The sequence below is a fragment of the Dromaius novaehollandiae genome, chromosome Z (assembly GCF_036370855.1).
Source record: "Dromaius novaehollandiae isolate bDroNov1 chromosome Z, bDroNov1.hap1, whole genome shotgun sequence".
Lineage (NCBI taxonomy): Eukaryota > Metazoa > Chordata > Aves > Casuariiformes > Dromaiidae > Dromaius > Dromaius novaehollandiae.
In genome coordinates this window covers 70,983,776-70,996,275 of record NC_088132.1, presented here as the reverse complement: position 1 = coordinate 70,996,275, position 12,500 = coordinate 70,983,776, and the positions used below count along the sequence as shown (strand labels likewise).

The following is a 12,500-nucleotide window of genomic DNA, read 5'->3' as shown; positions in this document are numbered from 1 at the left end:
ATATGTCCCAATAATCCGAACAGCAATACATGTACAATAAAGACTTGACAGAAAGGAACATACGTTACAAGACAGTTGTAGATTTGCATAATTTAGATATGTTTTCCATAAGCTTTTGGTTTTTTGATTTGTAAGAATGTCCATACAAAGTAAGAGGCTCCAATACATCCATTAGTAGAGATGGGTGCAAAATTTCAAGAGAAGGCTCAAAATAGTGGCCTATTTGGGATTCCCCCACAGCCTAGGTTTATGTGGCTAGCCTAGTGGGAAAGCTTACACCAGAGTCACAAACAACCCTGAAATCTGTCTGTATAGAAGTTTCAGTCCTACAAATTTGTACCCCCTTAGGGTACCAATAATGCAATGCTATTTATATGAACAGTCACAAAATACAAACAGCAGACAGCTTAAAATTGTAGCTCAAAAATGCAGTCCAAAATGTATTCACAAAATTCATTGTATATTTTCAAGTAACATACACATTTGTAAAACTCTGTCCTTTCCTAAATAACTTAATCATTCATTATGAAGTTAGTCCATCCAGTCCAAACCAGATGTCATAAACTAAATCACAGCTGCTTTTTGAACGCAAATTTCTGGCACATACAGTAATGGGTGTACTAGTGACTGGATAACTTCAGAATTGATGAAAATTACTAAGCACTATTCATTTGACATTCTCTAAGACATAGTGAAATAATAAAGCTAACTCTACTTGTTTGCTAAATATACTTACTTGTTTGTGGATGAACATGAAAAGATTCTATGTACGTGGATGTTACTTCTGCTTTGTATGAATCAGCTCCATTACATGTCTTGGGATGCTTTTCAGGACTCTAGAAAAATATGGGGAAATAAGAATTCCTATTTAAATAAAATGGCTATGTTACTTCATATCAAGCAGAAAGTTGGACCATTTAATGTATATTGGGGTGAAGATTAGGAAATTGTAATATATTAAGAGTAAAAACTGACAAATGATACAATTTCAGTCTCTAATGGAAGTAATTTTATTATCACGAAATCAGTACTTAATTCTTTCACCAAGAATGGCATCTTTGTAAGGATCCTGGACTAGGATTTAAATCCGCAAAAGGACTTATATGTTTAAGTACCAGCTAATTTCCAGTTTAAGCACTTACACCCCAAAAGAATAGTTGAAAAACTCCCAGGCACCTTGAATTTAACCATGGAGGAATTAAAAATCTCACTGACTTTCAGTTTTTGCAGATAAAGTTTTCTAGGCACTTCTAAATAAGTGCTTCTGACTACTGACAATGCTCAGTGACTAAACTCCTAGCTTACACCTAATTCCTGGTCCTAACTCATAACCCGGGCCTACGGTTTCCAAGCTTTTTCACTGGCAGATAAGCATCGTGTTTTCATTCTGCTTCTATGAGAAACTGAATTTCAGTTTTATTCTAAATGGTACGGTCCTCAGTTTGGGAACCACTTCTTTTGTCTAAGCTTCCTTCAGGACTTGATCCATTAGGCTGTCTTACTGCATGCACAATATAGCTTATCGTGGACAATATCTACGATGGGGGGTTCAATTTCTTCCTCTGCCCAAGAGAATTCATACTCATTTTTCTATCTCTTAACAGCTATAACGGAAACTATTAGAGTGGTGGGAGCTGCATTCTCTTCTCTCCTGTTGTGGCTGTTCCACTTTGCTTGGTTATTTAAATAACCCTTTTTCAGGTCAAAGTATGAGCATAAGGAAAGAGTGCCTACCCATACGAGCTAGTAATAAGAGTACTTATCTAAGATGGGGAAGATAGGGCTGCCTACCCCTCCACTATCAAATATTTAGATATTTCCTATACATCAGACACTGGAATCATATTTACTCATATCTTAAAAAGAACAGAAGGAGCTAGAAAGAATCAGTCTCTGAGAAATTTTATATTCATAAATAGATTAATCTTGGTAACAGTCTGCCAGTATATACAAATCTTACCAAAACTCTCTCAATCATGTTTTCTCCAAACACAAAATCAGAATTGCTGCTGTTTACTATACTTCTGTCTTCAACTTGCTGAGTTCTACAGGAACAAAATAAAATAAGCATGTGATTTAGAACTTTGTAAAGAATATATAAGTTCATGCATTTACTTTACCACACCATACATTGAAGATGAACAAGCAAAAAAAATGAGCTCTTTAGGAATTAGACAAAGTCTTTAAGAGAATCTGAGACTATTTTCTACATAACCTTCACAAAAAGTATGCAGGGTGTTACACTGTGTTTCATGAAGATTCTCAAGGATGTTCCTTAAAAGCGAAGGCCAGGAGCAAAATAGCGTGCTTCCTTCTCAGGGAAGTATCTTACTCCATTGGCTTTAACATGTTGCATTTCTTTCTCTACTTCCTTTTACTCCAGCAAAAGAGTGCCAGCAACAATTATCCCTCCATATTCGTGCAGCTCCGGTGTCCTTCGGAATAGCCTACTCCTCAGTGCTCCACAGGCACTCCACCATCCACCTAACATCTTGGAAAGGCAGACAGGCAATGTATTCTAATGCACACAGACTCCATATAAATTCACGTAAATACTGCAAAAACATAAAGGGATGATAGCAGATGGCTTATGATGAGGCATAACTAAAACAGGAAACAGAGATCTTTACATTTTTCAATGATCTGTCCTATTGATGTACTTAACCCGAGAACTGAACAAAACTAAATACATGCAGTCCTTTGGTATTGACCAAATATAGTTTGGGGGTACAGATCTGAGAGAAAATTTCATGTGGCAGATAAATTACTTCATGGCTAGGACTTGGAGTTCCTAGAGTGTGACTTGTTTTGGCAGAAGCTACATTAAAACAACACTTGCTCTTCTTCCCCCTTCCCTCACATCTCTTTTTTCCTTCTCAGGGTCTCAGGATAGCCCGGTGAAAAAAGCTACTTTTTTTTTTGCATTGTCACCCTAAATTACACTCAGTTGGCCTCTTTCCTCTAAGGAGATTTTAAAAGAAGAGGATCTTTGTTTTTTAAATAGTGATACTGTCACAACTTGTAAAAAGTATATTAGTTGTACATTACATTCAAGAATATACAATATAAACAGAGTTGTCATTTGGCCTGCTAATTATATAGCCACTTCAAATGAACATGATCCATTTTTTATAAAAGTCACTAGAAAAGTCCTTGTAAACCTCCTTGTGTGGAAGATGGTTTTGGTCCTGTTTTTTGACAAAAGCCTTACAGGTCATTCATGATTTCTCTAGAGCTTAATCACTGTCTCTCTTGCTGGCAAAGTCTAAACCATTCAAATTCTTGTCCTCCCTCTGCTCCAGAAAGATGACTTGGCAGGAAGATGAGCTGATGTTCTGTCACAAACTGTATACTTTAGCACAGCTTATTAATGCTCTTCCAGTTTGTTCATCACCCTTGGGAGAGCTTACAGGCAGTTGTGTCGTGCAAAGGACATTCTTGATGATAAGCTGGGTTAGCTGGCAAAACTTTGATGATCCATCTCTAAAACTAAGCTTTTATGTTCACAACTACAGTGTTCTTGAAGTCTCTTCACATAGGATGAAGGAATTCCCAAGTATAGGCTTCCTCCATTTTACACTTAGGGGAATAACTGTTCCTTAACATCCCTATGTTTGATGGGTTGCTAAGACTAAGAAGAAAAATAAAAATAAAAATAAAATAATCAGTCTCTTTATCAGCCTTGAATCCTTCCATACATGCAGTTTTGTGCCATGAACAGGGAATCTGAAGTCAGTTTAAACTAATTAATTCCTTAGCCTTTCATAAAGGAAACTCCCCACTAAAATTTGCTAAATTGTGATCAATTTCTATCTTGATATTTCATCCGCGGCACTATCCAGGCTGCTGCACTGGCAGATCAGTAATAATAGCATTCCAGAAGAGCTAAAACCCAGAACCTAGAGTTTTGCCTCAGAACAATGAGGGAAACAGATTTTGATTACTTTGAGAAATGTAAGAAATTAGAAAAAAAGTAATCAATGCAGGATCTTTCTTTTTGCAGACAATTAAAGAGGAAGTGCCAGCCTTAGAGTCTCATTGAAACCTCAATACCCTTATGTTGCTGCAGGGCAAGAACAAAGTATGCCAAGGATGACATTGCCGAGGAGATGCAAAACAGATGCACAGAATACAGGGAACTACCACTAAAAAGGAAGAATTGGAGAAGAACTGTGGACAAGATACTGGAAAGAGACTACAGAAAGGGAGGAGGCCCAGGTACTCAGCTGCTCCTTCTCAGAGCATCAAGAGTGATCCAGGTAGCTGCCAGTCCCAGTGCTGGCCTCAAACCCTTGCAGGTTTTCAAGCAAACCCTTGTCTGAAGCTGAATACAGGACTAGAAGCCTGCATTTTCCTAGCACTGTATTTCTGTCACTTAATACACAATTTCCTTTCCAAATTGTTAATCAGACTCAAAAAACCTGCAAATTTCTCCTCTTCAGTTCATTACTGTAACCTACAGAAATGTTCCCTTTTTTTTGTATTTATATGCAGCTTAATAAACGTGTTCATTTAAAAACCTGTTATTGTCAAGTTACATATGAGAAAACAGCTATGTCAAAAGGATTCTTCTTAACTATTGTAAAGCAACAAGCACTTTCTACAGATCAAAATAATAGCACTTAGACCCCCCCCCAGCAATCTCAGCAAAGCAGTAAGCACCTATTTAAGTTATTATTTTACTCAGCAAATAAATTAACATTTATCACAATTGTGATAATACACAAAATTAATCAGGCACAGAATACATCACACAGATTAGCAAACCCTCTTTAAAAAAGAAAAGAAATAGAAATACCATAAGCATTTTAAAGTGCTGCTACTTGTCAATGCGAAAACATTGCATAGCATTTCTCTATCCATTTACTTCACAAAAGAAGCCACTCACCTATCTTTTCCTAGATATTGTACAGGTGACAGAAGGTAAATGGGTTTGAAATATTGGTATCAACTGATTTGAAAGGCAGCACCATATTCCCTTTAGGTTTTCCAATATGAATATTACCCTCATTCTGAATCTGCTAAAAATGTAACACGCTGTATGATTTCATGTTGTCCTCATAGGGCATCATCACAGCATTAATTATAATAGAAGAGGACAGGCTGGTTCTTCCAACATAACACTGAGCATCTGCCCTCTAATGACACTCTTGCTGAGCAGGATTAAGAATCCAAGTTGTCTGAGCATGTAAAATCCCTCATCTCCTCAGAATCCTGGCACTGTGCATTACAAATTTGTGTGCAAGAACCTTTATCTGTGATCCATCAGGCCCTGAAGAAGACTGGAATTGAATCCCTTGCAGTTAACATGTTCTCTCCTACCTCTGTGGGTGTGAGGGGGAGTGGGGGTACCATAATACATTTATTATCAATAGCCCCGGTAGTTTTGATCTCATGTGTATTCCTGAGGCTCACAACTTCCATGTAAAAATCTCTAATCAAGCCTCAACACGCAGTATCAACACCCACAGATAAACCCACTGACACTAAACTGGTTAGTCACAGATCTGTAGCATTCTCATGCAGCCAGTCTCTAAAGAGAGCTAATAGCTTTTGCGTTTTTTTGCACTTTTGCATCAGTATGAGCTCTTTCAGTCGTATACAAAGGCATCAGAGTGTAGGGCAAGTTCCAGCTACCTGTCCAGGCAAGTCAGCTTCCTCACACAGCAGTTCTAAAAGCCGTGGTGGACAACCCATGCCTGCACAAAGATACGACCCCATCACACTATACTAGCTGTTCACTCCAGAAATTCTGGCACGTGCACAGAAGTAGGGCACCAGTTGCAGCATTCACCATGTCTTCCAATCAGTACTGTATGGTTCTCTTCATGCCACCTGTGTCCAACACACACACATATTTTGGTAATTCTCGAGTTTCTCTGCAGCCAAAATATTTATGAGATGGTGCACCTATGCAATCAGAAGAGACTGCTCCGATGGGACACAAACATGACCACAAACATTCAAAACCAAGCAGTATTTTCAGCTGGCAAAGCTGCATGAGATGGCAAATTAAAGTAGCTTCTTGCTTGGGGGTTGCTAACAAGAGACAAGCTGTCCCACAGAGATTATCACTGGCAGGAGTCCATTCCTTATGGCATATGGAACTCATTCATGTCAGCACCACAGGTCCTGGCACCACACACAAATACCAGTAAGCACAGTGTGGATGTAGATAGCATGAGCACAGTACTATGTTAGACATGTAGAGAGAAAGGGCAGGCCTCAGGCCAAATGACAAAGTGGTGTAGGAATACATTAGAAATCTTACCGTGTTGTTTTAGGGCTAGCAAGATTCATGCTAACAGATGACCTTGCTGCTGTCTTCAAACTTACTGAATTCCCAGCTGAGGAATAAGAGCTGTTTTCAGATAACTAGGAATAATATAAGCAGATGAATTAATTAATCCAAGCATATTCTCTGCAATAAACAGGTCTGCTAGAAATCCAAAGCCACTGAGGTATATATCTGTGGTAGCTGACAGTTTCCTCCCACTGTGTACTAAGCCAGTGCCCTTAACAATATCCTTTAAATCTATGGGCTAAAATGTTACTTTCTGAAAAAACAAACTCAAAAAAGACCCCCAAACTTGATTTGCCCACAGAACCCCAGTGTCTGAAAGTTAAGACAGGCTGCAAAGAAGGTATGTTTTGCAAACACAGTCAGCACTGGTACAACAGTTCCCTCTCTAGTCAGTAATTCATTGTTTCCACTGAAACTGATATGAGAACTTCCTTTGAAATCCTGCAGCTAAATAACTGCTTTAAAACTGTTGTTTTTAATTTGATTGAGCTCCAAACAAGTATATTAGCCATTAAAATCACTTTTCTTTTTACCTGAACATATGCTCCTTTCTTAATCACTAGAGATGCTATGGGATTTTCAGGATATGTGAGGGCTTGTGGTGGCTGTAAAATGGCAGGTCTAATGACATTCCGCAACTGATTTTGTGACAAGCATCCTGCAAACAAAAATAAAATATTTAAACAAAGACTTTTTCTTCACATCTAATTCACATCTATGTGTCTTGCCCCTTTAACTAAAAGCTGTAGAGCACACTTAAATAGCAGTTATTGCTATTGTTTACTATGTGTTCTGAAAAATGCTAATCCCTTCTAAAATATACAATTTGCATTGAAACCAACCCATGTTATCCCATTAAAATAGAAGGGTAACACAAATACATACAGATACACATATATATATATGCACACAAATATATACATATGTGTGTGCATATGTGTATACATATATGTATATATCTCTGTGTGTGTGTGTGTGTGTGTGTGTGCACGCGTATATATATATATACACTCAAACAAATCAGCACTGCTTTGTGATAGATATGTCAGCTGATACTTCAGATTTAATCCTGCACCTGCAGATGCCAAGAAGGATTCCTCATTGCCTTCGCTGGGAGCAGAGTTTCAGCCTCGTTCAGTCATGTATCAGAAATGTGGAATTCGACTACTCAAGGTTATAATTGCTCCACTCAGAAATTAATATAACCATAAGCAGTCAGAGCAGAGGCTCAGAACAGAGCTCACAGGATCCGTATGTCCTCAGATAAATAACTTACAAACTTCATAAAGCATTCACTCAGCACTAAGGAGGGCTGTCATTTTTATCTGTTCTTTATCTGTTAAGACGGTCTTTGTGGAACAAGAGTCAATATAATATTGCAATGACAATTACCTTCTTTTGTACTTTTGATAGTGTTCCTTCGAAGAAGAGCTGAGGTCATGAATATGTTATTCTTCTTTACTAAAGAACAAGGAATTTAAACTTTAATAATAAGTAATAACAAATCATAAATTATTCATCTATGCATCTGTAACCTATCACCATTTTGGTAGTATTTGAGCAATATTCTAGAATTCATCCAAACAAGATGTCTGAGATAACTACTACTGTCTTCATTTTACAGTTGAAGAGATTTAGGCATGGAAAGCACCACTGTTGTTTTGGTTACGTCAGAGAAAACATCTCTTGGATATCAACAGATGCTTTAATCTCATAAAATCCCACTTCGGCTGCTGGTGCTGCTAGTTTGCAAGAGCCATGGAAATGCAAATGCTATCTGGTCCAGTCTCATGGGTTTTTAAGGATCAGTAAATTAAGGTACCCTGCCCTAATATTTGCTTTTCTACATAAATATTTGTTGTTGTTGTTGTTTTCTTTTTTTTAATTACCTGTCTGGGAGGGTGGAAAGGTAGGAAGGATGGTAAAGGAAGATGATCGTCCTCTTTTCTGAGAAAGTGTTGTATCTGAAAGGATAAAGAGACTGAAATTACCCTGTGTTCGGAGCCAAAAAAGATGGATTTTTTAGGTTAGCCAATTTGACGTCATGCCTTCCTTGGTAGCAGAATCAGCTTATTATCTGCTAACTTCCAGCTTTCTGAGATAGACTTTCAGGTTATGTCTTTGCTGCTGAATCAGAGGGGTCTCTGAGGCCAAGCAGCACAGCCTGGATTATCCACCCTGCTTACGGCTCGTCACCTTTACAGTGGTTCTGTCTTGGAGACAGCCATTGGAGTGGTTCAAAACTGAGCCAGGGAGTGAGCTAACAGTTCAGCGCTGTGGACAATCAAGAGGCTTAACACGCAAGCTTGCTCCAGAACCTTGCTTTATTTTTGATATAGGCATACTCCTCCCACTGTATCTACTATTTTTATATATGACTTCAGTGTAATTTTCAGGGTAAGCCAAACTTAGGTTATCTTAAATCCTTTTAGCTATGTTTAGGTGTGCCACAGGACTGGATAAAACAGAATATAGTTTATATATATTAAGGCCTAAACTCTGAAGTAACATTCTGGCCCCGTCATTACATTAAATAAATACTGTAAGACCCATATCATTCCTATCGCATAGTAGCCTTCAATGACTTGTGTGTATTTCCCCCAAATATCATGGAAGGAATACCGTGTCATTAAAAGGACTTCCAGGTCAGTTGGCAGCTGGATGGAAGTTGAGGCCTTTCTGAAAATTGCTTTACATTTTCATGGATTCCTCAAGGAACACTGATCTCTTCCACAAACCAGGGAATCTCATTCCTTCCCAGCCCCCCTCCTCCCTTGATTGAGTGAACAATTCCAGGAAACCATATGAAATATACACATTCTTCACCATTTTATGTAATATTAAAGTATGGAAAATTAATATATTTTTACTTAAGATGGTACTTACTGGAAATTAATGTCAATGTTTACGTTTTCCTGACTTGGAATACTTCTACAGTGCAGACACATTTCTTAGACGGGAAAATACCTTCTCTTCTTTACCAGATGAGATTACAGAACTACAGTAATTAAAAAGGTGAATGGAGCTAAACAGCATACCTGTGTTGGACTGTGAGTCAGACTTCTGGAGAGTAAAAGATGATGATCTTGCACGTTTTCTGGAACAACTAATGAAATCTAAAGAAAAGTAAATATAATGTTCTGTAGAAACAGTTTGGTAGCAGATTTTGGCACAATGGTATGATACAGAATTAAAACTTGAACACAATAAATTCTAGGAATGATTTATAGGAACAGCTTTAAGGCAGAATCTAAGAGTGAAAGAAGGCCTTCGAATCTCAGTCGAGACCTGGTACAAAGCCCTAGGGAGTCTTCTTTATTTCTACCAATGTCAGGGGACCTAAAACCAGCACTTAGTTCAGCGCCCACAGGCTGAGTGCATTAAGAATGAGAAGTTACATTATAATGTGGCCTAAATGAATAGAAAGGAGCAGAGAAGAGCTAATACAGCTAATGAATATACCTGACTATTTTTCAGGAGTTCTGGAGTTCGGCTCTCTGACAAATGTGAGAGGTAAGATGGGAGAAAGATTCTGGAGGTAAGACAGAGACATACTAGGAAATACTAGGAGGCTTTACAACCCAAGTAGTCTGAGTCTGTTAACAGGGATTTGTCCTGGCTCATACAAAGTGAGAGTTTAAACACTATTTTCACAGGCAATGGTCAAATCTATGAATAAGCCAGTGTATTATTATACTGTTTCAATGAAGTGATTATTACCATTTTCAGCTTTGCAAACTGGGTCTTCTGCAGGCCTCTGGAAAAAAAATAGAAGGGTGGAAGAGTCAAGGAGAATAGATTTGCCATTTTTTACAGTAGGACACAAAGTGTATCAATCCAACATATGTATATTAAAAGCAGTCTTGTCCCAACTTTTGCTTGTTCTATTTTGAGCCCAATTATTACGAGTCTTCACCCAGGCAAAAGTCTCTTATTGCCACTAGGATCACTGCCTACAGAATCCTTATTTCTTAGCATTTTCTATCAGTTATGCAAAACAAAAGCTTAAGATTTTACCTTTGAAGGATGGTCCTTCTTTTCAAAGACAAATGTTGGCTGGGCAAGCACTGATCTCTCTGGAAAAGAGGAAAGGTAATTTTTAATAACAGTTCTGTAGTAGCACTTCTCAGCCATAGTTCTCAAAGTGCTCTACGAACAAAATCAAGACTTTACCCCCTTGTTACAGATTAAGAAGCTAAGGAGCTGCAACGATGTACAATATTCTCTATAAAAAAAGGCTAAGGTCCACACTCCCAGTGTGAGTTTTGCCTAACTAGAGGCCGTAGGATTGTCTCATATTTATTTTACACTTCTTTTGGTTAAAAAAGAAGAAATTGCCTTTCATCCAGTGCCTTTAGCCTTTACAAACAATGTGTTTGATTTTGTGGTCTAGGCAAACTTAAAATTCCCAGCGGATTTCCGTAAGAATACCAGATATGCTTTAGGGGACTAAATAATAATAACAGCATTTTGGTTTTTAGACCTCATTAAGTAGCAAGTTAGGAAATTACACTTTCTCTTCCCCTTATCTCATATATGGAGCTCCCTCTTATACCCTAAGAAGTTAGCAAGAATGCAGCCTTTAATTTTGATGGATGCAAGTCCAGACCCTTGTTCCCATTATAGTAGTGCTGGAATTGTATTCAAAGAGCCTCACAGTTTCAACTCCCAATCTGTTTAGGTTTTGCATAGGCTTTTATATGTGATGTGCCAGTCTTCATTCTTTAGCAAGCATCTTTTCTCTCTTCCGGATTCCTCCTCCAACCTCATTTTTTATGATATCTCAGTATCTATTTTTAAATCACAGAACAGAGATGGTCTTCAGATCCTCCATCCTGTTTCACAGGCACATCGGCTATACCTGTGTCCCTCTGTGTTCACAAACATATTTTCTAAATATCTGAGCACTCTTGTTGTTCTCCTCTCGAATGCCTCCAGACAGTTCGACGTCACATGTGAACTGTGTCACCCAAGATGGAGCAAGAGACCCAACTGAAGCCTTACCAGTGCTGAGTAAAGTGGAAGGATTATTACTTGTCTTACATGTGATATTACTGCTTGTTTCCCATCTCTTATGCTTGCTTTCCCCTCTAACAACATGGCATTGCTGACCCAATGCATGCAAGAGCCACCAAAAGCCTTAGATGCATTTCTGCAAAATGGTGCCTAGCCTATCATTTCTTATCTTCTTGCTTTGTCTGACTATTCCTACCTAAGCATGGCTGTTTGCATCTGTTGCCTTTGAAGTGCATCACCTTTATTTTTCCAGCCCATCAAAATTAGCCCATCAAAATTAGAATCTTGTCCTTTAATGCAGTTATAGACCCTGACAGCTTGATGACATCTGCAAATTTCATAGGGGTTCTCTCTCTTTCAAATCATGAATGAAAATTTTTAGCACTGTCTTCAGGACAGACACTTACAGAGCCCCAACTGATGTGGAGCTTCCATTCTGACAATAAATCACTGATAGCTATGTTGTGGTTATAATTTTCCACGAAATCTTCACTAGCTTGCTTATGAGATTGTCAAGTGAGTGTCAAAGTCAAGATATCTACCTGTAAGGCCTATCTCCTTACCCTAGGAAGAAAATTAAGTATTTGACGGGATTTGTTCCTGACAAATTCATGTTGGCTGTTACTTAACACCTTGTTATCTGCTACATGCTTACATGAGAGTAGAATATTCAATTTAGATGTTCTATAATTATTTGCCAGTATTTATAGACCGAATGTGTACTATGTACTTATCAACAAGAACAAAGAAAATATGGCCTCCCAGCCATGTTTACACTTCCCATTCTTTAGGTTTCAGATAAATTAATGCCTAACGTCAGTTTTAATGTATGAGTATGATATATAAACATACCGAGTTCTATAGATCAAATTCTATTCTTGGGTACACCTCTGCATTTCTTAGATATGACTGAAAACAACTTTGGATCCATGTTCTTTTTCCTTATAAAACTTTTTTCAACTTACTTATCCTCTGGATCAAATTTTGCGTTGATTTAGGGCTCATCTTACTCAAATGATTTACTTCAGGCTACTTACTTTGTTAAGAATGAGAACTTCATAGCCTGTGCAACTCCAATGGGCTAACCTGGTTGTTGGTGTAAAAGAAGAAAAAGCTGTATTCTCCAATACCATCAATTAATGGCACAACAGAAGAGCACATAGGATTCACCTGATGAAAG

The 12,500-nt window shown here is 38.0% G+C and overlaps 1 protein-coding gene across 3 annotated transcripts in view; it reads right to left on the bottom strand.

The window, feature by feature from the left end:
• The window catches only part of LOC135325162 (ran-binding protein 3-like), a 79,954-nt gene that overhangs the window by 13,891 nt on the left and 53,563 nt on the right, over positions 1–12,500 (bottom strand). For all 3 annotated transcript variants that reach the window (XM_064502880.1, XM_064502879.1, XM_064502878.1), the window contains 9 exons: positions 10,322–10,380; positions 10,025–10,061; positions 9,343–9,420; positions 8,194–8,268; positions 7,697–7,765; positions 6,838–6,962; positions 6,272–6,375; positions 1,961–2,045; positions 737–836 (listed from right to left, as the gene is read on the bottom strand). In XM_064502880.1, the coding sequence (XP_064358950.1) occupies positions 737–836; positions 1,961–2,045; positions 6,272–6,375; positions 6,838–6,962; positions 7,697–7,765; positions 8,194–8,268; positions 9,343–9,420; positions 10,025–10,061; positions 10,322–10,380 (732 nt within the window). The remainder of the gene's footprint in view (positions 1–736; positions 837–1,960; positions 2,046–6,271; positions 6,376–6,837; positions 6,963–7,696; positions 7,766–8,193; positions 8,269–9,342; positions 9,421–10,024; positions 10,062–10,321; positions 10,381–12,500) is intronic.